Source organism: Trachurus japonicus, chromosome 11, assembly GCF_045865225.1.
Source record: "Trachurus japonicus isolate A0001 chromosome 11, Traja_1.0".
Lineage (NCBI taxonomy): Eukaryota > Metazoa > Chordata > Actinopteri > Carangiformes > Carangidae > Trachurus > Trachurus japonicus.
In genome coordinates, this window is record NC_140917.1 from 22,805,440 (window position 1) to 22,832,669 (window position 27,230).

The window sequence follows — 27,230 nt, forward strand, 5'->3', positions numbered from 1 at the left end:
TAGCATCAATATAATATGTAATAATTTATAATAACATATAAACAACATAATAGTAGATTGTAAATAAAAAATAATAGCACAAGTCATAAATAAGGTTACACTACTGACAAAATGTACTGCCTTTAAGTTTCATCTTACATTTTTGTCCAAAAAGAGACAATATATGTAGTAATTTCATGCTTCAGATGCTTGCTTGCCACTAGATTGAATCTTGCAGTTGAAATAATAAACAAGCTTGTTTTAACTCCTTAATTTATTATGTAAATAAAGACATTTCATTTGTTCACCCAACAGCACATTGCACTATTTCCCTTTTCAAAATCATGAATACCAAACTTATCTTGTATGTATTCACCATGATCATGAAGGTTTTTCTGCATAAACTTTCTGAGATTACGTAATGCAACACAGACTGTAATGAGCTACAGATAACTGCAGTTTAGGTGCCATAGGTCACAGTAAACACCTAAGTTCCCCTTCCCAAGACACTCAGTGGGGGTGTAGAACTCAAAAGGACAGGGACAGTGACCAGAGAATCAGTAACAGCTTCAACCAGAGGAGACTGACAGTTTTCAGGAAAGCACCAAAGCAACAACTACTTACCAACTGAAGACTCCGCGGCTACATTTTCCAACTCTGTGTCCAGCAAAATTTACAAAAAGCGGCCATGAAGCTGAAGATACCAAACCCGGGACTGGATTTGCGAATCCCCTCTCACAAGGACCTGGAGAGGATGGAGAAGGACGAGGCTGGGGACCGGCTCAAATGGGACAACAAAGCCCAGTACCTGCTCACATGTGTGGGCTTCTGTGTGGGACTTGGCAACGTCTGGAGGTTCCCATACCTGTGTCAAAGTCATGGAGGAGGTAAGATGGCAAGGGACTGGATACTTTCTGATTGAGTTGTTTATCCATAAAATATTACATCAAATAATAATATAATAAGAAGAAGAAGAAGAAGAAGAAGAAGAAGAATACATCAAACTATGAAAGAACCTGTGTTCAGACATTATTCTTGACTTATATTGTACCTATAGCTAATAGATAATAAACCATGATTTTTTTTTTTTTTTTAAGTTTATGGGATTCGTTATCCCTTTATCCCTACAGACACCCTCCAAATTTGTTCAAGATGATTTTTTCAATGGCTGGTGTGATGAACATGTGGAATATTAAAGCAATGTTCTTCTGCGCATAGCAACTACATAATCTTGCGGGACCCTTTTGACTTCTGTGCTGCCATTCTGCCCTGATTGTCAAATGGTGATGACAACCATATTGCTGTTCTTTAACAAATGTATCTCTCTCAGCTTGGAAAATGTCTTCTTCATCTGAAGATGATACCTCATTGCATATACAGTATTAGCCTACTCTGACTAATGGAGACTACATGCTCAGTAGTAAACAATGTTTTCGATTAATGTTTATTGAATTTGACACTGATAGGACTTGAAACGTAAATTTGAATGATACCACACTTGTACAACAAAGTCCTGTTTTTTCAGAGATCAATCAGTAGCACACATTCTAAATGTCTCTCTCTCTCTTGGTTACAGTAATATTGCTAATAGTGAGTATTCTGAGACAGAAATTCTTATGAAACCACATTTTATATTCAATCATTTTAAACGTAAAACATTAATTTCAATGCTTGGATCTAATGTTAAATGTTTAATCCAATTCAAAATGTTGAATGTTACATCTAAATGTTAGATCTAAATCAAAAAAGTTAAATTTAAGTGTAAATGTTAAGTGGAGATTAAGTGGAAAGTAAAACATTTGCAAAATATGCAAATAACCAAAGTCTGAACCTTTGGTAAACGTCCCTTGCACTCTCCCCAGCTCACATGTCTCTGTCCACACCACAGACCATAGATGAGTAGGTGAGACGGCTGTGAGCGAATAAAACATGGCCAGTCCACTCCCAATAGGAGAGATTGAGTGAGCGGTGGTTGCTGGTGTGCTGGCTGCAGGTGTTGTTCCACCAGTACCGTAGTCCACACCGGTAATGGTAAGTGAAGTAGCTAAATTGTATACTGAACTCTGGCCAGATTTACTTCATTTATTGATAGTGGTGTGGACTGTACCAGTGGAAGGGCACCAGCATGTCAGACCCAGCTATGATGATAATTTACATTCAGAACCACAATGGACAGTTGTGATGGAAATACTAACAAAGTAGGAGATTTCTAATGGTGGGTTGACTCCAGGAAAAGTCATTGAATATCAAGTTGAAAAATGGTAGCCTCGTAAACCAGCCTCTCGCGGAAGTGCATTTCATTTCATTCCGAGGGAGAGTCTGGCCTCATCCCCCCTGCAAGCGTTTGGGGTGGGCGGGAGCTGGGTGGGAGTAGTAGCAAAGACGGTTTAATATCTTTGGTAGTAGCGTTGACAGACAACCCCATTCAGCCAATCAGCAAGTTGGTGTAGTGACGGGGCTTTGCACCAGTCGGTCCCTGATTGGCCAACGTGCTGTGTCAATCACAGCGGGCGACGCTGATTGGCTCGGCCTTCTGAGGGTTTCAGTCCAAACGCTTAGAATGGGGATGAGGCCAGACTCTCCCGAGAAATGAAATGAAATGCATTTCCGCGAGAGGCTGGTTTACGAGGCTAGAAAAATGGTTGTTTAAAGGTTTTTCCTCTGCTGTTAAACAAGACATAGTGTTGACCACTTTTGTGAACGACATACAGTAGCTGCTGAGTATTCACTCACTTTCACTACTGATAAAGTCAATCACTCACCGTGGTGTTGACTTATTATGAATGTTTTACCTCTAGGAGCATTTATGATCCCATTCCTGATCCTGCTGGTTCTGGAGGGAATCCCACTGTTGCACCTGGAGTTTGCCATTGGTCAGCGCCTGAGGAAAGGCAGCGTGGGAGTGTGGAGCTCAATCAGTCCCTACCTGAAAGGAGTTGGTGGGTAAACAAACAAAAAAAAACATTTAAAAAAATGAATAATGACAAATGGAAATGCAAATGCCCTAGGGAGGGTACAGTATTAAGAGACCCCGAGGAGTTTGCTTTTGATTATAAAAGAGTCTCATACTACGTAATGTGGATGAATCTACATTATCCACTCTTGTTAATGGGCCCATTTTCGATAAATATATCGTTTTGTCTTTATAGTTATTTTGATATAATTATTTAGTGGTCAACTCGCTCTGCATTTCCTAGTTTCGGTTGGGAATAACGCCGCTGGATCGCCGTTTATGGTCGGAACTACGACGGTATCTGATCGTCTTCGAACCTCCGATTTTCATTCTTGATTAATGAAAACATTCTTGGCAAATGCTTTTGCTTTCGTCCATCTTGTGCCAGTCCAAGAATTTCACCGTGTGCACGGAGGCTCATGGGAAATGTAGAGTGAAAACACTTTGCTTTCTGAAACTCCTCTTAGTCCCTTTGATGTCCAACACTTTCATCTGAGACCGTTTTCATCAAAAAAATTACTCAGTGTGTGGTAGAGACACAAGATAACATGTTGCTGAAAAGTATTTACAGCCTCACAGAGCAGCTAGCACAGCTGCAGATCTTTAGTCCTGTCATAGTGGTCTATAAAATCACTACCAATAAAATCTTTGCTTCACCCTGTTGCAGGTATTGCCTCATTGCTGGCCTCATTTTTGGTGGGTATGTACTACAACACCATCATGGCCTGGATCATGTGGTATCTCTTCAATTCCTTTCAAAGCCCTCTGCCTTGGAGCCAGTGTCCTCTCAATGCCAACAGGACAGGTATTCCTCCATCTATCAAGACTGAAGTCAGACTGAGTGAAATACAAATGTTGAAGGTTTCTGACATCCAGTTCTTCACTATTTGGTTCTGTCTAGGTCTGGTAGAGGAGTGTGCTCGGAGCAGCACTGTCGACTACTTCTGGTACAGGGAAACTCTGAACACTTCAACAGCTATTGATGAGTCTGGGGGTCTGCAGTGGTGGATGGTGTTGTCCCTGCTGTCTGCCTGGTCTCTGCTCTATGTCTGCAGCATTCGGGGCATCGAGACCACTGGAAAGGTCTGCAAGTCACATCACAGCAATTCAATGTGGGGATGATCCCTGCTTTTGTGTCTAAGTTAAGTCAATATTATACCTTTTGATTATTTTTGTTATTTTCTCGTTTCTCAGGCTGTGTACATCACATCCACTCTGCCATATGTGGTCCTCACCATCTTCCTTATCAGAGGACTGACTCTGAAAGGTTCTCTAGAGGGGATCAAGTTTCTCTACACACCAGATGTAAGCACTGTTGTAAACACTGTAGGCTCATAATGTGTTGTTTTCCTTAAATGATATGAAAAGTAAAAGGCTAAAGTCAGAAGCTGTTAGCTTAGCTTAGCATAGGGGCTTGAGACTGGCAAAAAGCTTAAGTCTCATTTGTTTAACATATGACTTATGATAAGTTAAATGTCAGGTTGTGAGAGTTGCTGTGAGTGAATTTTGTTATCGTTGTATGCTAGCTAATTTTACCTTTTTGCAGTCTGTGTGCTTCATATGGGAGCGTACCTATGTTCCCCCAGGTTCTATGTTCCCCCATAGGGGAATATAGGACCCCCTTTTTGTTCCCCGTTTTCCCCAAAAAGGGTCCTATGTTCCCCGGTCGCAATACATACTGGGGAACATCTCCAGTCTCTCCACTCCCCGCTGTTGCCGGTTGATGGACTCTCTCTACTTATCTGGACTCTCTCTATCTATCTGGCCTGTCTAACCTCTACCTAGTCTTTTTACTAAACTTAACCAACTCCTTTCTTCATTGCCTAAACCCAAACAATGGGACAATTCCACTTCTCACTCAAAGTTACAACTCAACTTCTCACTCAAAAATAGGCAGAGATATGCCAAGTCACTCACAACTCCGCTTCCAGTTATGGGTACAAAAATTGGATGTTCCCCGGGTCCTTTTGGGGAAAAGTGGGGAACATAGGACCCTTTTTCTAAAATAAGGTTCTATGTTCCCCGGTCTGGACACAGCGGGGAAAATAGGACCCTTTTGGGGAAAAGCGGTGAACATATAGGACCTTTTTTAAAAAAAAAAAAAAATAGGGTTCTATGTTCCCCGGTCCCATACAAAGTGGGGAACATGGGACCCGGGGAACATAGGGATGACCCCGCTTCATATTTAGGCTACGGTGCAGACATGAATTACTTCTGAAATGCACAAGTTTGCTGAAAATTAAATGAGTTAAATATATGACGTGAAACCTGAATTGAAGATTTATTGAGGCCGGGGATGGTTGTAACACTTTTCGTCTCAGCTGCTATAGCTTGCAGAGCCCGGCCCGGCTGGGCCCTCTTCACCTTGCCACAGTTGTATATGTATGAATTGAAACCTTCAGCAGGAGGTCAGAAGCAGCTAATAATTGTAATTTGTAGCATTTAATTCCAGGAAAGATGCTTGACACTTAGTTTTGATTGTTTTTAGGTGAATGAGTTAATGAATCCATCAACCTGGTTGGATGCAGGTGCTCAGGTGTTCTACTCCTTCTCTCTGGCTTTTGGAGGTCTCATCTCTTTCTCCAGTTACAACTCTATTCAGTGAGTAACATATTCTGCTGCAGTTACACAATGAGCACTGTTTTGAACACTTGTTCTAACATGATTGCTATTTTTCTTGTAGTAACAACTGCGAGCAGGATGCTGTTCTCATCTCTATCATCAATGGCTGCACCTCAGTTTTCTCTGCAACCGTTATCTACTCTATCATCGGCTTCAGGGCCACAGCAAAATTTGATGACTGCATGGGAAGGTGAGTTTCAATTTCTCATTTATGTATATTTGACTAAACTCTTACGTCGCTCTCTCGCTCTCTCTGTTGTTCTTTTGTCGCAGCAACATCTTGAAGCTGATGAATGCCTTCAACTATCCTGAAGGAAACATCACAGAGAACAACTACAAAGAGGTTCTGGCTCATCTTAACCAGACAAATCCAAATGTCATCCAAGACTTGCAACTGCAGTTCTGTGACATGCAGACTTTCCTCAGTCAGGTCAGTAAAAATCATTAGATATTCATCAGTTCAAGTTTTAGTCTCACATAGATGATTAACCAGAGGGTAAGTGATTGGTATATGTTAGGGCTGACCCGATTATCATATTTTCATAATTGAAGCTTTACGGACATAAAATCGATTTTAATCGGAGCTTCGACAGGGGGTGGGGGGGCGATCGTAGCGGAAATGATGTAAGTAATGGCAAACAAACACTGCATGTCTCCAAAATCAGGCAGGTTTCCAGGATGCCAAGTCGCCTACTCATTTTAATCTAACAATTTCCGATGAGAACCGGTGTCAAAAAGGAAAAAAGGAAGGGGAAAAAAACAATCGATCACGGAGTTTATGATCGATTACCATGGCAACGAACGAAGCTTCGAAGCTTCGATTTTTTTGGGTCAGCCCTAGTATATGTGATGTTTGTGTCTTCAGGGTGTGGAGGGAACAGGTTTGGCCTTCATCGTGTTCACAGAGGCCATCACCAAGATGCCTGTCTCTCCTCTCTGGGCGGTTCTCTTCTTCATCATGCTCTTCTGCCTTGGCCTATCAACCATGTTTGGCAACATTGAGGGAGTGGTGGTCCCTCTGCAGGACCTAGGAGTGTTGCCACGAACATGGCCCAAAGAAGTTTTCTGTGGTAATTTTACTATGAATTAAGTATACAGTTCCACGTGAGGTTAGTTCTGATCTATAGAGATTTGAGTGTAATCACACTTTTTGTCTTTTTTTTCCAGGCCTGACTTGCTTAATTTCTTGTGCTCTGGGGCTCATATTTGCTCAGCGCTCTGGAAACTACTGGCTAGCTCTTTTTGACAACTTTGCAGGCTCCATTCCCCTTCTGGTGATTGGATTCTGTGAAATGATTGCTGTTATCTACGTTTATGGCATAGATAGGTAAGTTTGTCCAATAAATGACCACCTGTAAAGTTTTGTGACATGACACAAACAACCTGAAAAGGTGAAAACAACATCAGAAACATGCTATCATAGTTGGTAACGAGGTAGAAAATAACAGGGTTCTGTGTTCCGACTGTTACCTTGGAACAGAGAAAATGTGTCACATCCATCATAGGGAAGATAAAGATGTACAGATTATTTTTGTAATGTAGCAAAAGTGTGTTGAGTGTGTTCATAAAAAAACAAAGCTACAAACAAGGTTACAATACTGTAATAGTGTTGATGAAAGCAGGAAAATTGTTACTCAGTGAGAGCAAAATGTCGAGTTGTGTGTCATCAACCTCTTGCTTTATTTGCTGTTAAATACAAGGCCATCTTTTATAGATGCTTTCGTACATGCTTAGCTGACAGAAAATCTCCCTCTTGTTGCTTCCACGCAGGTTTAACAAGGACATTGAGTTTATGATTGGCCACAAGCCCAATATTTTCTGGCAGGTGACATGGAGAGTGGTCAGCCCACTCATAATGATCGTCATCTTGATTTTCTACTTCATCACCCAAGTCTCAAAGACGCTCACCTATTTGGTCTGGGACCAAGAGGCGGTAAGTCTGTTGTTCGTTTCTATTATTATCATGTATCGGTTTATTTAATCTTAATGAATATTTTCTTTATACATTAATTAATTAGCTAATTATTAATACACTACTGGAAATCACAAAATTTTCTCTTGACTCTGGCTATAGGAGGACTTCCCTACCCTTGAACCTCGTCCATATCCCAACTGGATCTACGTCATCATCTTCATCCTGGCTGGAATTCCCAGTTTATCTATCCCAGTTTTTGCCCTCTTCAAATTCATCCAGAGGATATGCTGCAAGCAGAAGGACTACAGTGACAACACACTGAACAGTATCTCTGCCAAAATACAAATGGATGACAAAATGAAATTTTAAATTGTTTATTTTGATTATCCAAAACCAAATTGAGTTAAGGCCTGTTTTGTTGTCTTTTGTATTATAGAAAAAATGCCAATAAAAATCAGAAGCAATTAGGTGAAAAGGGTAATTTAATAATGTGTTTCTGGCTATTGTGACATATGTTTCCTGTTGTATCTGTGTAGCTGTATGTTGCTAGACATTTTGGGAAACTGCTGCTATTTTCTTGCTCCTGTCTGTGCACCAAATATAAAGGGATAGGTAGCTATGATTCTATGAGCTTGGCCAAGAGTGCAGTTCTGTTTCACTGTGTGATAAAACTAATACTGTACGTCCATTGCTTAAAATTGTAAGATTACTATATGCATATTTCCATTATAATTTTTTTTTTTTTTTTTTTTTGTGAAAAGGAGAGGAGTCTTATTGAAACTTCTGACAAACTTAAAAGCATGTCTACAATCATGTCACATTCATGTGCTTTTTAGTCCCCTTGGTTTAATGATGAGTTTTCCTCTATTGTGAGGACTTTTTTTTTTAAATTTTAGTGTAATATGTACATTCAATAGGCTACTACTTACAATGCCATAAACTGCCGTCTGCTTATGGTCATCTCATCATTTTAGACTTAAAGCAGAAGTAAGCTATCCGGTCGTTTTGGCTAACTTCCTGTCATCGGATGGAGTTAGCAGTCCCCACCCTCGTCCCTACGTCGCCACATTCACGCGCATCCCTTGGCTGCACACAGAGAGGGGACCGCCCCTTTATGCCGTTCTCTCTCCTCATTGGATAAAGGTTGTAGGATACAAGGAAAGTTTTCTCCTCGGCTTACAGCAGAGCAGAGTGACTGACAGACCCGTGTTTCGGACCAAACACTCTATATAAGTGATTGCTGTCGGAAGATATAACTATAAGACTTATATTAACACAAATATTCCGCTTACTTCTGCTTTAAAGCTGTAGTGCATAACCTTTACTTGTCCATTACTAGATACAGTAAAACAACACTGATTTAACCTAGTAAACCTATTTTAAAAAATTCTCTCTGGTTGCCTGAGGACTGACTAGTACATCTGGTCGAAATGTTGCATGCAAGTATCCAATAAATGGGAGCTTTAATCCAGTGTGCGCATATTCCCTCTTTTTCTTTTTTTTCCTTTTAAAAAATAAACTAAGACAATTCAAAACACTCAACAGATTATAGGCTACTACAGACCATCAAATCAAAATCAAATCTGATGGAACTTTGTTTCACTTGCTCTGGGATTGCCATAAAATAAAATAAATTTGGCTTGGTATAACAAAACAGGCTATGACCCATATTAAAGCAGAAGTAAGCGGAATGTTTGTGTTATTATAAGTCTTCAATAGTTATATCTTCCAACGGCAATCACTTATATAGAGTGTTTGGTCGGAAACACGGGTCTGTCAGTCACTCTGCTCTGCTGTAAGCCGAGGAGAAAACTTTCCTTGTATCCTACAACCTTTATCCAATGAGGAGAGAGAACGGCATAAAGGGGCGGTCTTCTCTGTGTGTGCAGCCAAGGGATGCGCGTGAATATGGCGACGTAGGGACGAGGGTGGGGACTGCTAACTCCATCGGCTGACAAGAAGTTAGCCAAAACGACCGGATCGCTTACTTCTGCTTTAACATAACTATTCCACTAACACCATGTATATTAGGAGATTTACATAATTTTAATAAAGTTCCACCTAAGGACAAGAAGGTGTCCCTCTCTTTATTCATGATCATCACAAAAAAGGTGATCATCAACAACTGGATCTGTTCCAAAGCTCCATCGGAGAGGGAGTGGGTCACTGGGGCAATGGAGGCAGTGAATTTAGAGGAAGTGGCCTTTAGGCTTTAGGCTGGAAAATAATGACGTGGGTTATGTTGAAATTTGGACTCCAATGGAAAATGATTTGATGTCGTTGTGATGTCAAGTTGCTTCTGAAGTTTGTAGTTATGTAGTGGAGATATTTGTTCTTATTATGAGGTTTACTAAATAGTTATGGACCAAGTACATGTTATACATAAATATAGCTTGATAGCTTTAAGACATTCTTAATAACCTAAAAACCCCAAATTTGCCTACCAGTCAGTATACACAACTCTTTTTTTATTGCAAGAGAAAGGAACACTGATAAGATTATCAGCTCTCTGAATTGCTTTACAATTACACAGCAGAAAAAAATAGAGCCTTATAGAGCCTACAATAAACATTTGAGGAGCTACAACAGTGTGCAGACTTCACCCTTTTTCTATAAGTCTGTTTGTTTGTTAGTCCTGTACCTGTAATACTTTGGATGTGCGTTCTCTATCCTACTATTGTGTTCAAAACAAACATACAAACATCAGTTGTATGTAGGCTATTATTACTTTAAAAAGTGAACTGTAACTGAATGCTGCTATTTTATAACTGTGGTAACATGTTTTTATTTATTGTATTGTACTCCAGGGAACAGATGTAAATGGGACAACAGATGGTTCTTGTTCTTGAACTTGCACTGTCCCACCCAAATAAAATTGAATTGAATTTAAGTTAGTTAGTTTAGGTAACTTTTTTTTTTATTTTTTACATTCACTCAGGTGATAATCACTGCTGTAAGAGTGGTTCAGAAATTTACATTGAAGTATGAGATAAATAGGACTGAACCAATCACTATGCAATAAAACAATTTGACTTTTCAAGGACTGGACAAGGCGTTGTTAAGATAAGGTCAAACATTTTTGTGTTTTCCATATATGTTTATGTTTTCCAAGAAAGAGAAAAAATCTGTGTTGTTGTGGCATTTAAATAGCCTCGTAAACCAGCCTCTCGCGGAAATGCATTTCATTCCATTTCTCGGGAGAGTCTGGCCTCATCCCCCCTCTAAGCGTTTGGGGTGGGCGGGAGTAGTAGCAAAGACGGTTTAATATCTTTGGTAGTAGCGTTGACAGACAACCCCATTCAGCCAATCAGCAAGTTGGTGTAGTGACGGGGCTTTGCACCAGTCAATCACAGCGGGCGACGCTGATTGGCTCAGGCCAAACGCTTAGAATGGGGATGGGGCCAGACTCTCCCTCGGAATGAAATGAAGTGCACTTCCGCGAGAGGCTGGTTTACGAGGCTAGCATTTAAATGCTTTAGATGCTTTACAAAACCACTTTAAGACATGCAGAACAATCACAGAGCCACCACTGCACTAATTATGAAAGAATATATATTATATGTCAAATTAAACAGCAGAAGCTGGGCTACAACGTGTAAAAACCATGTTTATATGACCCAAACACAGCCCAAACACTACTCAAACAAACAACTAACGTGGGTATAGCCTCATTCTATTGGCTCTAACGTTTCGAATGCACTGTCAATCACTCGAATCAACCAATCCGCTGCAGAGATAGAGCCAGGCAGCCAAACCCACCCAAATAAGCTGCTCTCAGTGCAGATTTATGCAGAGGGACCCATAACACATCCATGAGAGGGACACAGAGGGCCTGGAAGGGAGTTCTTATTCAGTCCCGGTTGATTCTTTTTCAGTTAGTTTATGCAAATTGTGTGAAAATAAAGATTAAACAATGGTTTATAGTGGCAGGTGGTTCCAAGCTGTGCCAAAAATGGACATTTTGGAAAGCTTGCCTGAATATTTTGTAGTAAAATCTCAATAATTTTGTCCTGCTTCAATTAATCAGAATCAACCACTGCAGAGACAATGTTAATAATAAATTATCTAATGTTCATATGTTGTGCAATGATTTTATAGAGGGTTTGAGCTTGGATAGCATTATTCTAAGGGACACTCATCAAAAATATGATTTTTTTTTTAGGCGAATATTAATTTGATTTAATTTTTTCTGTGTGTCATCTTCATTTACTCTTCACCAGTAACACATTTACTGAAATTTACACATCTCAGCAATTTCTCAATTTTTTCCCTTTACTATGACACCAAAAGTATTCAAATAGACCTTGTGGTTGCAGAGATATACTCATTTTATTATGGATATGCAATTTTCGAGAAAAGGCCTAAAAAATAGGCTTGGCTTTTTTAAAGAAGAGTAAACAATTAACCGGTCGGCGTTCTTTTTTATCCTGTATCCATGCCCTGATTAAGCCTTGTGCTTTTTTCGTCTCTTAAATTCTTTTTCAACTTCAAGAGCACCCCGCAACACCTGGAGCTTACTCCTTTGTTTCCACCACGAGCACTCGAACCCCCCTTTGAAGAGTAAACCATTATTAAAAAATAATCTTGTTTCAACTCCAATATATTAAGATCTAAGATATATAAGACCTGTCATTTGTTCGCACCACATCACATATTTTCCTTTAAAAGCTCATGAATACCAGACTCATAATTTCTGGAAAAGTGTTGGCCAGACATGTGATTTATTAACCATTATCACAAAGCTTGCATCTTTTTCTGCTTAAACTTGCTGACATTACATGATACAAGACAGACTGTGATGAGCAACTGATAACTGCAGTTTAGGTGCCATAGGTCACAGTAAATACTTCAGAAGACACTCAGAAGGGGTGTGAGAGACAGGGACAGTCACCAGAGAATCAGTAACAGCTTCAGGTAGAGGAGATTAATTTTGAGAAGGACACACAGCCTGGCAAAGGCCAGAGAAAAGCACCAAAGCAACAACTACTTACCAACTGGAAGACTCCGCGGCTACATTTTCCAACTCTGTGTCCAGCGAAATTTACAAAAAGTGGCCATGAAGCTGAAGATACCAAACCCGGGACTGGATTTGCGAATCCCCTCTCACAAGGACCTGGAGAGGATGGAGAAGGACGAGGCTGGGGACCGGCCCAAATGGGACAACAAAGCCCAGTACCTGCTCACATGTGTGGGCTTCTGTGTGGGACTTGGCAACGTCTGGAGGTTCCCATACCTGTGTCAAAGTCACGGAGGAGGTAAGATGGAAAGGGACTGGATACTTTCTGATTGGCTTCTGAATTAGTAAAAGATTAAGAAAACAGATCAGAGTTTGTAACACATGATAAGGCAGTGAACTGTAGCTACACAAATGAAGGGAACTGTGCATTGTCGTGGAAATTCTCTGTTGCTGGTGAAGAATGAAATAGAGACTTGCCGGCCGACATGTGTTTATTTCCTTGCAAGAAAAGGTCAATTCATATCCGAGTGATGGTATAGAAAAGACCTCTAAAATGGGGAGACCTAAACATTTATACTTGAGGAACGCCCCCTCAGGTATATTCCACACCCCTTTGTCTGCTGCAGGGGTCAGCCCCCTACTCAGGATATCTTTTCAGGTATTGGCACTGACATCCTGGAGTGTGATTAAGAGGTCTAATCAATGCACTTTAAAATACAAAAGGGTTTGAGTATATCATGAGGAAATGAGAGGTTGGGTGTCTCTGGAACCTGATGCAATTACAAGGTCTAGACATTAGAATACACAAATGGGTGACAAACAAAAGAGGATCTGATACCTTGGAGGGAAAGCAGGGGGTAGGGACGTCACAAGTGATTAAAACAAAGGAATATTCAAATTTACCATTACAGCATCAAAAGTAAACATGTGAGTCTGATTCTTGAGTCATATTGTACCCTTGGATAGATAATGAAACATTCTTTTTACAGTTTATGGTTGTCTTTATCTCTTGTGTGTTCTTAACATTCTAAATACTCTCTTTGTCAAAACGGTCAAAAAAGACATGCCTCCACTAAGCCTGCAAAATAAAGCAACCTAATTGCATTTTAAGCCCAAAATGTATTTTCAATCATGGTCATTCATCACAAACTATATGAATGGTTGGTTTACGATTATTATTATTATTATTATTATTATTATTATTATTATTATTATTATTATTATTATTATTATTATTGAGAGGTCTCTAATTTACACAAACCCCCCATGTTTGTTAAGGATGATTTTTTCATTGGCTGGTCTGATGAACATGTGGAATATTTGCCCTGATTGTCAAATGGTGATGACAGCCATATCATATTGCAGATCTTTAAAAAAATTATATCTTTCAGTCTTGGGAAATGTCTTCTTCATCTGAAGATAATGCATCATGCTCTTAGCTATATTCTTCTCCATCTTGCTCTCATACTGTGTCCTCCTCTAAATCTTTGTTGAGCTATTCCTCCTGATTCTCTGAAAAATATCACCACTCTCTTGGCTTGGCTGGTGTGTGTGCGTGTGTGTGTGTTCTGCTTGAATTTGAGTCAAGTGTGGAGTCGTAAAGGGGTTATGCCCAACCAGTAAAGTCCCGGTTTTTCAGAGATCAATCAATAGCATTCATCTGAATTTCTCTCTCAGGCTCTCTCTCCCTCCCTTCCTCTCTGTGTGTCTTTGTGTGTGTCACTCTCTGTAGTGTGATGTAGCCTGGTGGTGAACAGCTTTGATGGAAATATAAACAAAGTAGATGTTTTGTAATTTCTGATGTTGGCAGTGTTGGGAAAGTTCACTTTCTAGATGAACTAATTCAAAGTTCAGTTCACATATTTCAAAATTAACTAGTTCAGTTCATAGTTCATAATTCAAAATGTTGAACTAAGTTCACAATTCCGATACTGAACTAGTTCATATTGTTTTTTCTTTTTTCTTTTCAATATGTTGCTGCAAGCTATTATTTTTTAAATTTATTAGAACCACAGACAGCAGTTACTAGTTACTTTCCCCCAAAAGTAACGTGATGAAATAAATTAATTACCAGGAAAAGTAATTATTGTGTTACTATTTCATAAAAATCTCAAATATGTCAAATTACTTGGACTTCCCTCTCTAACCCCGTTTATCTGGTATACTAACCAACTGGGTCAGTATTCCTCCATACAGGCAGGCTCAGCGACACGCTGTATCACTCCGCCTCTTCCATGCGCCGCTGATCCAAACTGTTGCCAGATTGGGTGTTTTTTCTGCTACATATTAACACCTGTTCATGGTGTGTTTCAGCTGGGTTTTTGCCTAGAAAGCTCTATGGAAATCTGGCACACTCTTGAACAAAGTTATACTGTGAGAGAGCGCATTCACAAACACCAGAATTAATGCATTCACGGTTCACAATAACGTTCATCAAGCAGAAATACAGCACGTTCAGTTGAACGGTGAACGATTGTTCATTGAATGCGTTCAGGCACAACACTGGATGTTGGGGTTAAACTAGGAGAAGTCAATTTCAAGTTGAAAAGTGATCGTTTCGAGGGTTTTCTCTCTGCTGTTAAACGTGACATAGTGTTGACCCCAAGTCAACAAAAAGGTTATTGGAACACTTTTTGAACAGCATTAGCTGCTGAGTATTGACTCACTTTCACTACTGAATGAAGTCAACCACTCACCTTGACTCAATATGATGCAAATGTTTTACCTCTAGGAGCATTTATAATCCCGTTTCTGATCCTGCTGGTTCTGGAGGGAATTCCACTGTTGCACCTGGAGTTTGCCATCGGTCAGCGTCTGAGGAAAGGCAGCGTGGGAGTGTGGAGATCAATCAATCCCTACCTGACAGGAGTTGGTGGGTAAACAAAAAGCAACATGCATTGTAAAAATGAATAAATCAAATGACACAAGCACATGCCCCAGGGAGGGCAGTTAGGTATAGTTGAGCACTTTAATCAAAACAGTTACTGTACTTGGTATGTGGTAGAGACACTTATGATCATCTGCAGATTTTTAGACACATTTAAAAGAAAGACCAGTACTGTACCTCTAGACTCTTTGTTTTATCCTGTTGCAGGTGTTGCATCCATGCTGGTCTCGTTTTTGGTGGGTATGTACTACAACACCATCATGGCCTGGATCATGTGGTATCTCTTCAATTCCTTTCAAAGCCCTCTGCCTTGGAGCCAGTGTCCTCTCAATGCCAACAGGACAGGTATTCCTCCATCTATCAAGACTGAAGTCAGAGTGAGTGAAAAACAAATGTTGAAGGTTTCTGACATCCAGTTCTTCACTCTTTGGTTCTGTCTAGGTCTGGTAGAGGAGTGTGCTCGGAGCAGCACCGTTGACTACTTCTGGTACAGGGAGACTCTGAACACTTCAACAGCTATTGATGAGTCTGGGGGTCTGCAGTGGTGGATGGTGTTGTCCCTGCTGTCTGCCTGGTCTCTGCTCTATGTCTGCTGCATTCGGGGCATCGAGACCACTGGAAAGGTCTGCAAGTCACATCATAGTAATCCCAATGTGGGGATGATCCCTGCTTTTGTGTCTTTGTGTTAATTCAGATATACCTCTTGATTATTTTGTTATTTTCTTGCTTCTCAGGCTGTGTACATCACATCCACTCTGCCATATGTGGTCCTCACCATCTTCCTTATCAGAGGACTGACTCTGAAAGGCTCTGTAGAAGGGATCAAGTTTCTCTTCACACCAGATGTAAGGACAGTTGTGAACACCAATATGCATTTGTCACTGTTTAATTTAAATCGTGTTTTTTATCCACTCAAGATGAGCTGTCTGTCAGAGTAAAAGGCCAGTCAGAAGCTTTTAGCTTAATATCACATAGGGACTTGAAACTGACAAAAAAGTATAAAGTCCTCCAGTTTTCAGTCATTAAATAGTAGTAACATTGTTAAATTCTAATTTTCCTGATGAATTTTGTGTTAATTAAATTAGACTGGATAGAAACTAATAAGCTTAACTATCTCAGCTCAGTTTTACGAAGAATATATCTTCTTCATATTTTGTTTTTAGGTGAATGAGTTAATGAATCCATCAACCTGGTTGGATGCAGGTGCTCAGGTGTTCTACTCCTTCTCTCTGGCTTTTGGAGGTCTCATCTCTTTCTCCAGTTACAACTCTATTCAGTGAGTAACAGATTCAGCTTGCACCATTATGCAATGAGAACTGTTTTGAACACGTCTTAAAGCAGAAGTAAGCGATCCGGTCGTTTTGGCTAATGCTGCGGCAGGCTTTTGAAACCGTAAATTACAGCTTCAAGTCACAACTTACGACTTTGTAGCGTTCCAGGCAACCCACTCGTGTTTTTCCGACCTGTTTTACCTGTGAAAGTCACTATAACGGCCACTCGTAACTTCCCACCCGTGAACTCGTACCAGATCGAACTGGTCCTACGACTTCACAGGTCGGAAAAACACGAGTTACGAGTTTCCTTGAACGCACCATAACAGTCCTCGTCCCTACGTCACCACATTCACGGCATCCCTTGGCTGCACACACAGCCCTGCATGCCGTTCTCTCTCCTCATTGGATAAAAACTGTAGGATACGATAAATGTTTTCTCCTCGGCTCAGAGCAGAGCAGAGTGACTGACAGACCCGTGTTTCAGTCCAAACACTCTATGTAAGTGATTGCTGTCGGAAGATATAACTATTTAAGACTTATATTAACACAAATATATCACTTACTTCTGCTTTAATGTCATCACTTTTTTCTTGTAGTAACAACTGCGAGCAGGATGCTGTTCTCATCTCTATCATCAATGGCTGCACCTCAGTGTTCTCTGCAATCGTTATCTACTCTATCATTGGCTTTAGGGCCATGCAAAACTTGGATGACTGCATGAAAGAGTGAGTTTCAATTTCTCAAAAGGAACAGAGACTGAGTCACTTACTATATCAGACTTAACTCCTTTGTCTCTTCTTTTGTTGCAGCAACATCTTGAAGCTGATGAATGCCTTCAACTATCCTGAAGGAAACATCACAGAGAACAACTACAAAGAGGTTCTGGCTCATCACAACCAGACAAATCCAAATGTCATCCAAGACCTGCAACTGCAGTTCTGTGACATGCAGACTTTCCTCAGTCAGGTCAGTAAAAATCAATACATATTCATTCAACCAAAACTTTGAGTTTTCTCTCTCACACATTTGATAAGCCAAAGGGTAAGTGATTGGCAAATGTGATGTTTGTGTCTTCAGGGTGTGGAGGGAACAGGTTTGGCCTTCATCGTGTTCACAGAGGCCATCACCAAGATGCCCTTTTCTCCTCTCTGGGCGGTTCTCTTCTTCATCATGCTCTTCTGCCTTGGCCTCTCAACCATGTTTGGCTGCATTGAGGGAGTAGTGGTCCCTCTGCAGGACCTAGGAGTGTTGCCACGGACATGGCCCAAAGAAGCTTTCTGTGGTAATTTTCCTTATAAATATTAAATACCTTTTTATGTGGGGTTAGAAATTTTGATATAGATTTAGGTGTAACCACTTTTTTTATCATTGTCTTTTTTTTCAGGCCTTACTTGCTTCATTTCCTTTGCTGTTGGGCTCATATTTGCTCAACGCTCAGGAAACTACTGGCTAGCTCTTTTTGACAACTTTGCAGGCTCCATTCCCCTTCTGATCATCGCATTGTGTGAAATGATTGCTGTTATCTACATTTATGGCGTAGATAGGTGAGTCTATACAGTTTTGTGACTGCTTCCTACACAGTGACACGATAACAAAACAGACATTTGCAAGAGGACTTGTGGTAGATCCCACTACAGTACATTTCTCCTGGACAACATTTTACCATGATGACACACATACACACAGCCTCACGAGGGGAACACAATATCAGCAACACATTATCGCTAAAACTATAAAAATACAAACTCATTTTTCATAGATGCTTCCGCACATGCTTAGCTGGCATAAAATCTCCCTCTTATTGCCTCCACGCAGGTTTAACGAGGACATTGAGTTTATGATTGGCCACAAGCCCAATATTTTCTGGCAGGTGACATGGAGAGTGGTCAGCCCACTCATAATGATCTTCATCCTGATTTTCTACTTCATCACCCAAGTCTCAAAGACGCTCACCTATTTGGTCTGGGACCTGGAGGCGGTAAGTCTGTTGTCTGTTTCTATTATTACTATGTATCGCGTTCTTCTATCTTGTGATAAATTAATATTTTATTTAATACACTACTGAAAAATCACAAAATTTTCTCTTGACTCTGGCTATAGGAGGACTTCCCTACCCTTGAACCACGTCCATATCCCAACTGGATCTACGTCACCATCTTCATCCTGGCTGGAATTCCCAGTTTATCTATCCCAGCTGTTGCCCTCTTCAAATTCATCCAGAAGAAATGCTGCAAACAGAAGGACTACAGTGACAAGACACTGGACAATATCTCTGCCAAAATACAAATGGATGACAAAATGAAATTTTAAATAGTATTTCTTTTGATTATTTTAAACCAAAATGAGTCAAGGCCTGTTTTGTTATTTTTTGTATAAATCTGACCCTGTACAATAATAGAAAAACATGTTAGTAAACTTTTAAAGCATTCTCTGTAAAATACTGTTGGTGATTAAAGCACATTAAGGCATAAGTACTTTAATAATATGTTTTTCATTATCTAATATTAGTTTCCTGTTGTATCATGTTTCACATTTAGGTGTAAATTTATGCATTAAAGGAACAGCTGGACATTTTTGGAAACACACTTATATGTTTTCTCACCAAGAAGACAAGTGGACTGATATCACTCTTATGTGTGTGCACCAAATATAATGGGACCAGCAGTTGTCGATTATACAAGCTTGGCCTATAATGAGTGGCATCAGTTCTGTCTCACTTTGAAAAGAAAAGTAATACGTCTCTACCTTAATATTGTATATTTACTATAATGCATATTTCTATTATACAAAAATGTTGTTGTTGTTGTCTTTAATATTTGGCAAAAATAATTAATTATTGTTACATCTTCCGACATACAAATCAATGTCATCAGGGCTTTTTAAATCCACTTTTTTTGTCTGTTTGTTTTAATTTCTAGTGTACATTATAATACTATACTTATACCATCATTAACTGACTCATCTGCTAGTAAGCATCTCATCAGTTAAGACTTCAGAGAAAATTTTATTTAAAAAAATTATTTATGTAAACAATATAGACTATCATGAGCTGGCACTTTAGATTATGTTTTCCTGAGCAAACTTGTACATACACACAGTATTATCATTATTATACTGTTGTAACTGACATTTCAAACAAATCCTTAAAATAAATCACTAAGAAATCACAAAAGCAATTAAAAATTATTTTTCCCCTGTCTGTGTCAAATGGGCTTCCAGTCATTAAAATTGAATGTAATTCGACTGTAATTTAACTCAATCCAAACTTTTTTCTCAGATTGTCCATGAAGTTTTTTACATATGAAATTTAATTATGAAAGTGAGTCACAAATAGGAATGATTGCGTACCTGTATATAAGGAAACAAGTTCAGAGTCTGCTCTGGCTAATCAATGATTGGCAGCAGTAAAAGATTATGAACATGTCAACATTGTTGGGTGCTTCCATGTGGACATTCAATCTCTCACTAATGCTTCAACTGTACAATTGAGGACACTGCCACTCTGTTTCAGTACACATGTCATCACCATGAGACTGGTCTTTCCGAACCCAGGACTGGATCTCCGGATCCCCAGCCATGAGGATCTTGACAGGAAGGAAAAGGAGGAGGCTGGGGACAGGCAGAAATGGGACAACAAAGCCCAGTACATCCTCACCTGTGTGGGGTTTTGCATCGGGCTTGGAAATGTGTGGCGATTCCCTTATTTGTGTCAAAGCCATGGAGGAGGTAAGCCATTTCACTCTCGACAAAATCACTGGTCCTTTGCAACTGGGGGAAATGGAGAGTTAAATATATTACTCATTCATGGAAAGAAGAGAATGTCATGAAATTACCATCAAGTCATATTAATGATTCTCAAGTGTATGAGGTCTTCTGAAGTAATAGCTAACCTATGGCATCACATATGAGCCAAAGACAGAGATCCTGAGGTATGCTGCCTTTAGTTGAAACAACAGCAAAGAATGCTATACATTCCTGTACTGTATATAATTATTTGTGTGTTAAAGGAGTTGTCATTGTTATTCTTTTGATGTGCTGCACACCGGGCTACTGGAGATAGATCAGAGCAAATCAAATATTATGTGTTTTTGTTTCTGTCACTTGTTAACTTGAAAAGTCAGGTCCACACTGTACACTTAAAACCACTGTCCATAGTCCATATCATCAGCCACAGTAATGACAGTGTACTTATAGTTAATACATAACTGCTATTAACTACTTTTATCAGCAAAATTCCTCTAATAAAACTTTTACATTATGTCTTAGTTTTTCCCTGCCGAGAGCCACCAAAATCTATACAAACAAGCCTAAAATGCTGAAATGCAGCTGAATTTCATGAGGTATCGTATGGACCAAAATGGAGGCCCATTATCCAAATCATCATCAGTTTTATGATGGCAGATGAAACTGGTGACAGCATTAACAAAGATTTATTTTATTTGATTACGTTCAAGAAAAACATCTTTTATTTAGAAATTAAGATTTAAAGGAGCGCTATTATGCCCCTTTTCCACATTTAAAAATTAGCCCGGTTCAGAACGGCCAGTTTCAGTGCCTGTCCCTTTAAATGCAAATGAGCCACTACTCACCCCGCCCCTCGGTACTGATACACACAGGTAGGGGTGGTATTATGCAAATTCGAAAATTAATGCTACCATTGGTTGACAACTGAGAGAACAGCTTGTAAAACCACATGGATTTCAACCTAGGGAGCCTGCAAATTACAGATTTTTTTTGTAAATTCTCACATTTTTGGGGCCGGAAGCCAAGCAAAACACCCAAATATAGATGTTTAAGAGCCTTCAGAGAGTGATATTTACATAATGAGCCCTAGATTCGTAGACCAGGCGCAGTCTAGGCGCAGCGCAAGTGCGCAGTAAATAGTTGTGATTATTTATTGCATTTAAATGTGCCTGGAACTGTGGAAACCTGCCTGTGCACACGTCACCGCTTTTTGGCACTAAACTTCCACTACGCCAATCTAAATCTGTGACGCCTCCCCCTGTCGCGCCGCCATACCCATCTCGGCGCACTGCGGTCTACCAAACTGCCAAACTGACCTTGCGCAGGGCTGCGCTGGTTGAAACTTGCACTGCGCCGGCTTCGCCACCCTGCACCATGCCACGAAACTAGGGGCCAATTTGTCCCCTTTAAACTAATAGTCACATATGTTTTCTAGGTGCCTTCTTGATTCCATACCTGATCCTGCTAGTGTTGGAGGGCATGCCTCTACTACTTATGGAGTTTGCCATTGGCCAACGTCTCAGGAAAGGCAGCGTGGGAGTGTGGAGGGCCATCAACCCTTATCTGACTGGTATTGGTAGGTATAGGCTCTGGATCAAAACTGAGTTTAATGTCCGATGAGTATGCAACAAAACTTAGGAAAAAAACACAAATACAGATAAACTGTTGCAAATTAAACTTCTTTTGCATGTGTTTTTTTTGTTGTTTTTTTTTGTTTTTTCAGTTTTCTATTTGTTGAGTTCCTAGAGCCACAAACCTTTACAGTTAATTATGCTGTCCCACAGGTATAGCCTCCATGCTGGTGTCATTTATGGTTGGACTGTACTACAATACTTTAATTGCCTGGGTCTTGTGGTATTTCTTCAACTCCTTTCAAGACCCACTGCCTTGGGCCCAGTGTCCTCTTGCTGAGAATGGGACAGGTATCTGAACAGAAAAATATTATATTAGACACATTTTATCATACACTCTGATACACACTAAAGCACCCAATTTGCTCTATTATTTATTTGTATTTGTATTTTTTTTTGATCCCTCAGGGTTTATATCCGAGTGTCAACGGAGCTCCACCATAGATTATTATTTTTATCGAGTGACTCTGAATAGTTCGACCACTATAGATGACTCTGAAGGAATCCAGTGGCCCATAGTCGCCTGCCTATTTGCCGCCTGGACCATTATTGCTATCTGCTGTATAAGGGGCATCAGCACTTCAGGCAAGGTTTGTTGAACTGTCAATCATAAGAACATACGGATTTATATATTTATCTACTTTTGTAAGATGTTTAAAAGTCTGTTCGTTCTAAAGCCTTATGGTGTAATGCAGACCAGTTATTTAAGTGATGGCAGCCCATTGTAGCTTCCAATCTGCTCTGGACAGGTGGCATTGCTTATGTAACCTCCTGTATCACAACAAAAACAATGGCCAAAGCTCTTGTCAAGTGACAATCGGCACAACTGGTTCTCAACAAGAGATTCAGTTGGTGGCACAGAAAACGTATGTATTGCCTCTTAAAAGCTTCATATCGACACACTCCACATGCAGGGAGATCCAAATCCAGAGTCTGGTTGCAGTTCATTTTAATTGTACAATTAGTATCTGGGGAAGGGGTTTTAAGAAATGGTCAAATGGTCGACTATAATAAATAGCTGAAAAAACTTTTGTGTCTGTTGTTAAGCATTTCATGTTTTTGTTATAACTTCAGGCAGTGTACGTCACAGCCATCCTGCCGTACATAGTGCTGGCCATCTTCCTGATCCGAGGACTGACTCTTAAAGGAGCCCTAAGTGGATTACAGTTCCTCTTCACACCAGATGTATGTATGTTTCGAGTTGTGAGAAAAGTGTATTGTTTGTCAAAGCCAAAATTACAATGTGTACCTCACTCTTGCAGGTTGAAGAGCTGATGAAACCAACAACTTGGCTGGACGCAGGTGCCCAGGTCTTTTATTCTTTTGGTCTTGCATGGGGAGGTCTCATCTCCTTCTCAAGCTACAACCCTGTTCAGTAAGAGACATTTAAACATACTTGTTGTTTCATAACCACACAGGAGCTCATTTCTCACTTAGATTACTTTAAATTGTTTGCCTGTTTTCTTTCCTCAGCAACAACTGCATGCAAGATGCTGTGGTCCTCACTGTAGTAACTGGCCTCACCTCAGTCTATGCTGCTTCAGTCACCTACTCCATCATTGGCTTTAGGGCCACTGAAAAATATGACAATTGTATCAATGAGTGAGTACACTTCAGTCATGACAAACCACTCTTAAATCATTATTTACATTAATTTGTTTATAGTTGTACATGTGTCTTTTTTAATGCTGTGGTCAGAGGCAGAGCAGCATTATCATGCATGTTTTATGATGCATGATGACAACTCTTGCCACTAGAAAATTATTTATTTATTACTTATTTTTGGTTTATGTACCATATGACCTCTAAACAGGTAGACTTTTTTGTATTTTGTTTTTTTTTATCATGCAATCATAAGTATCACATGTAAATTTGATGTTTTTTGGCTAAGTAGTTTGTACTACCTGTCTAAATAGTTTGAATTAACTAGACTAAATAGATAGGGTAGTTTGACTGTTGTACAAATTAAGTGAGTGGTAACTTCCAAAGCTATGCCTTCAAAGTAGCTTCAACACATCAGACTCAGAAGTTGTTGCATAAGTACAGGGTCAAGAGCAACTATAATAGTGACCAATTACCATTTCAGTGTCTATATGGGAATTCTATTAGGACAATTCCTGTAAAATTTGAACCCATAATGTGGACTCCAGAGTTACTAATCGGAGATATATCATTTTTTCCAGAAACATCTTGACATTATTGAATACATTTGAACTCCCTGAAGACAACATCACTACGAGCAACTATGAGACAATGTTGAATCAGCTCAACAGCTCCTATCCTGACACTGTTCTTGGATTGGACATCAAAACCTGTGAAATGCAGAAACTTCTCAGCGAGGTAACTATCTTGATGTACGTATATCTATCAAATTCCTCAGTTGTTATTGTTTGTTACTCTAATCTGCATTGTGTTTGCTCAGGGAGTGGAGGGAACAGGTTTGGCCTTTATTGTGTTTACAGAAGCCATCACCAAGATGCCTGGCTCTCCAGTGTGGTCTGTCCTATTTTTCGTCATGCTTCTCTGCCTGGGGGTCTCAACCCTGTTTGGCAACATTGAAGGAGTGGTCGTACCCTTGAAAGACCTGAATGTATTCCCTAAAAAATGGCCCCATGAAGCATTGACAGGTAGCCAGTTTTTACAGATCAACTCAAGTCAGTTTATCACATTTTCATCAACTAATCATGGACAACTAATGTGTTTCAGGAACAACGTGCGCTGTGTCCTTTGTCATCACCCTCCTGTTTGCACAGTACTCAGGACTTTACTGGGTAACTCTCTTTGACAACTTTGCTGGATCTGTTCCACTTCTGACCATTGGACTGTTTGAGATGATCGCCGTTGTTTACGTCTACGGCATCGACAGGTTAGTGCTAGCTCAGTTATTTTAAGCAACATATTATCTTTTGCAAAATGGCTTCAAAATACCTCCATAGCAGCACCAAATTCTACCAGTTTTCAGCAAAATCTTATGATGATGGTTGATCTATTAAAGTCCAGGCCATATTCCATGACAAGTTTCAAAACTAATCTAATTTCAATGCTCTTGTTATTCAGGTTCAATGAGGACTTGGAGTTCCTGATTGGACATAAGCCCTCCATCTTCTGGCAGGTTTCATGGAGATTCATCAGTCCTCTAATTGTCCTGGTTATCTTGGTTTTCTATCTTGTGACCCAAGCCCAAGAAGAGCTCACCTATTTAGTCTGGGACCCCAACTCTGTAAGAATATAAACTGTGAAATCAGCTTATGCATAAGACCATTAAAAAATAGCATAGCAATAGCATATCAAAGAGCTTGACCACATTCATCAAAGTTTAAAAAGGCATTTGCATGGTAAATATACTGTACTTACTACACTGCTCTTTATTTCACAGGAGGGGTTTCCATCTCTGGCATCAGTACCATACCCGTCATGGATAAGTGCAGTCATATTTCTTTTGGCAGGAGTCCCCAGCCTGGCAATGCCTGTTTATGCACTTTGTCGACTGGTCTATGTCTGCTGTAAGAAAAAGAATGCAATCAGTGAAAAACAGGACCAAATTTCTTAAGATGTCCTATATCATCCACTTTAGCAAAGGTGGGTTCAAATGAATGCTTGTCAACAATATGAACATCGTAATGGCACTCATAGACTTAAGTATTTAAACCTAAACAGACACACTCTCAGTCTCTCTCTCTCTCTCTCTCTCTCTCACACACACACAGACACACACCTCCACCTAACATCATAAAGCTGATTGTTGTTGGCTTGATACATACTGCCACTCTTATTTTGTTAATATCGTAACCATACTTCTGCTCACCTCTGTTTTATCTATGAACTCTTTAAGAGCCACACACCTCACACACACTGCCTGAACTGTTATCACGTGCAATAGGATTGGCTGTCTGATTAGTTCAGGGTGGATCTTGGATTTCCAGATGTCAACAAAGCCAGGCAACATTTCCTAACGCATTGTGGGGCTTGCACAAAGTAATTAATTGCATTTTTCTTTTTTAAATTTTTGGCTATAGGGAGACTGTCAGGCCTCTCCGAGTCAAAGGGACCAAGTCCAAGTGAAGTCACGGGTCAGTGGTGCTCAAAGTTGACTCAAGTCTTTCTTGTGTTTCTCAAGTCAAGTCTGAAGTTGTCAAAGTTGTGACTCCAGTCCAACTCATGTGACTTCAGTCCACACCTCTGCATTTTATAATAATCCAGATACCAAATCATTTCTTTGTCTTGTTGAAATCGATCAACATGATAAAATAGCTACTTAAGTAAAGTACCTGTTTCTGTTCAGTTTTTGTGCTGTTTTATGGCTTCTGTATAAACATACTGACTCACCGTACAGATACAGTTTATTGTCGTATCATTTTTTATTAACGCAGAGATGAGAGAAAGTTAGTTTCCATCCAGACATGCTTTATTTGAAAGGAAACATATTATTCTGTATAAATATTTATACAGACATACAAAGTTCTGCTGCTGAAATCATTTTCACCTCAGTGTAATATAATTTTGTCTAAATAACTTAACTATATGTTGCTAATGAACCGCCTGGTGCCTTGCCTATTTTTGTTATTTTATTTTCATTTGCCATTAACTTAATGTATTTCTCAGAGGAGAAAAGTTTGAACGAGTAAAAATTAAAGGAAATAGCTTCAAATATTTTGAAATGTCTTTATGTATAAAGAAATAAAAATATGTCTGAAAACGTGCAAAATCTAAACATTGTGGGCATCTGGGTTATGGGGGGAATTTATAGGCTCATGGCAGAGATGGGGACTCGAGTTTGCGACTTGAACTCGATAGGCTAGTGACAAAGGGCTTTAGTTTTTGAGATACCCCTACCGGAGGTAGAACAAAACCTAACAATGTTTTTCCTCATCTCCAAGGTCTCCCATATATGAAATGGATTCTTAGGTTAAAATATTTTACTGCAAACATTGTTAAATTGATACATATTGTCATACACCCCAAACTTAAAAAAGAACAAAAATACAGCCTCGCCGTATGGGAGTTAAGACATATAAACTCATGTAGATTAATAACACAAGCTCTGACAGCTTTGAAACTTGACATAATTGTGGCCAGGAAGTTTCTTTACCTATTAGAAAAAACTGGATGTGAATATCTTGATGTGTGTAACATATAGAGACCTATAAACACTTGCCTTAAATAAGCGGACATACAAAAAAAGAATATCTATGCAGAATATTCTCATTTACTTTGTAGTTGCTCGGCCAGGGATTGTCATAGAAACACATATGATGGCTTGTTTGAAAG

General features: G+C 39.7%; 3 protein-coding genes across 3 annotated transcripts; all 3 read left to right on the forward strand.

Annotated features, from left to right (window-relative positions):
- The first annotated feature begins 573 nt into the window (after window positions 1-573).
- On the forward strand, window positions 574-8,450 carry LOC146978856 (sodium-dependent neutral amino acid transporter B(0)AT1-like). The gene is made up of 12 exons (XM_085791892.1): window positions 574-866; window positions 2,778-2,918; window positions 3,600-3,737; window positions 3,834-4,015; window positions 4,127-4,237; window positions 5,421-5,533; window positions 5,616-5,744; window positions 5,828-5,984; window positions 6,420-6,624; window positions 6,722-6,881; window positions 7,325-7,487; window positions 7,629-8,450. Exons 1-12 carry the CDS (start codon window positions 668-670, stop codon window positions 7,836-7,838), a joined length of 1,908 nt encoding a protein of 635 aa, XP_085648018.1. The 5' UTR covers window positions 574-667; the 3' UTR covers window positions 7,839-8,450.
- A 3,855-nt stretch (window positions 8,451-12,305) lies between these two features.
- On the forward strand, window positions 12,306-19,564 carry LOC146978857 (sodium-dependent neutral amino acid transporter B(0)AT1-like). Its single transcript, XM_085791891.1, has 12 exons — window positions 12,306-12,724; window positions 15,158-15,298; window positions 15,521-15,658; window positions 15,755-15,936; window positions 16,048-16,158; window positions 16,477-16,589; window positions 17,184-17,312; window positions 17,397-17,553; window positions 17,665-17,869; window positions 17,972-18,131; window positions 18,403-18,565; window positions 18,688-19,564. Exons 1-12 carry the CDS (start codon window positions 12,526-12,528, stop codon window positions 18,895-18,897), a joined length of 1,908 nt encoding a protein of 635 aa, XP_085648017.1. The 5' UTR covers window positions 12,306-12,525; the 3' UTR covers window positions 18,898-19,564.
- A 469-nt stretch (window positions 19,565-20,033) lies between these two features.
- Window positions 20,034-26,020, forward strand: LOC146978858 (sodium-dependent neutral amino acid transporter B(0)AT1-like). The gene is made up of 12 exons (XM_085791896.1): window positions 20,034-20,313; window positions 21,767-21,907; window positions 22,116-22,253; window positions 22,371-22,552; window positions 23,037-23,147; window positions 23,225-23,337; window positions 23,436-23,564; window positions 24,146-24,302; window positions 24,385-24,589; window positions 24,669-24,828; window positions 25,020-25,182; window positions 25,339-26,020. The coding sequence occupies exons 1-12, from the start codon at window positions 20,115-20,117 to the stop codon at window positions 25,510-25,512; spliced, it is 1,872 nt and encodes a 623-aa protein (XP_085648022.1). The 5' UTR covers window positions 20,034-20,114; the 3' UTR covers window positions 25,513-26,020.
- Window positions 26,021-27,230: the final 1,210 nt, after the last annotated feature.

Excerpts from the sequence above, each read along its gene's own strand:
- LOC146978856 (XM_085791892.1), top strand. The coding sequence starts at position 668 with ATGAAGCTGAAGATACCAAACCCGGGACTGGATTTGCGAATCCCCTCT. Across the intron at positions 867-2,777 it reads GTGTCAAAGTCATGGAGGAG|GAGCATTTATGATCCCATTC; the intron begins GTAAGATGGCAA and ends TTTTACCTCTAG. Across the intron at positions 3,738-3,833 it reads TCTCAATGCCAACAGGACAG|GTCTGGTAGAGGAGTGTGCT; the intron begins GTATTCCTCCAT and ends GGTTCTGTCTAG.
- LOC146978857 (XM_085791891.1), top strand. The coding sequence starts at position 12,526 with ATGAAGCTGAAGATACCAAACCCGGGACTGGATTTGCGAATCCCCTCT. Across the intron at positions 12,725-15,157 it reads GTGTCAAAGTCACGGAGGAG|GAGCATTTATAATCCCGTTT; the intron begins GTAAGATGGAAA and ends TTTTACCTCTAG. Across the intron at positions 15,299-15,520 it reads TCCCTACCTGACAGGAGTTG|GTGTTGCATCCATGCTGGTC; the intron begins GTGGGTAAACAA and ends ATCCTGTTGCAG.
- LOC146978858 (XM_085791896.1), top strand. The coding sequence starts at position 20,115 with ATGAGACTGGTCTTTCCGAACCCAGGACTGGATCTCCGGATCCCCAGC. Across the intron at positions 22,254-22,370 it reads TCTTGCTGAGAATGGGACAG|GGTTTATATCCGAGTGTCAA; the intron begins GTATCTGAACAG and ends TTGATCCCTCAG. Across the intron at positions 25,183-25,338 it reads TAGTCTGGGACCCCAACTCT|GAGGGGTTTCCATCTCTGGC; the intron begins GTAAGAATATAA and ends TTTATTTCACAG.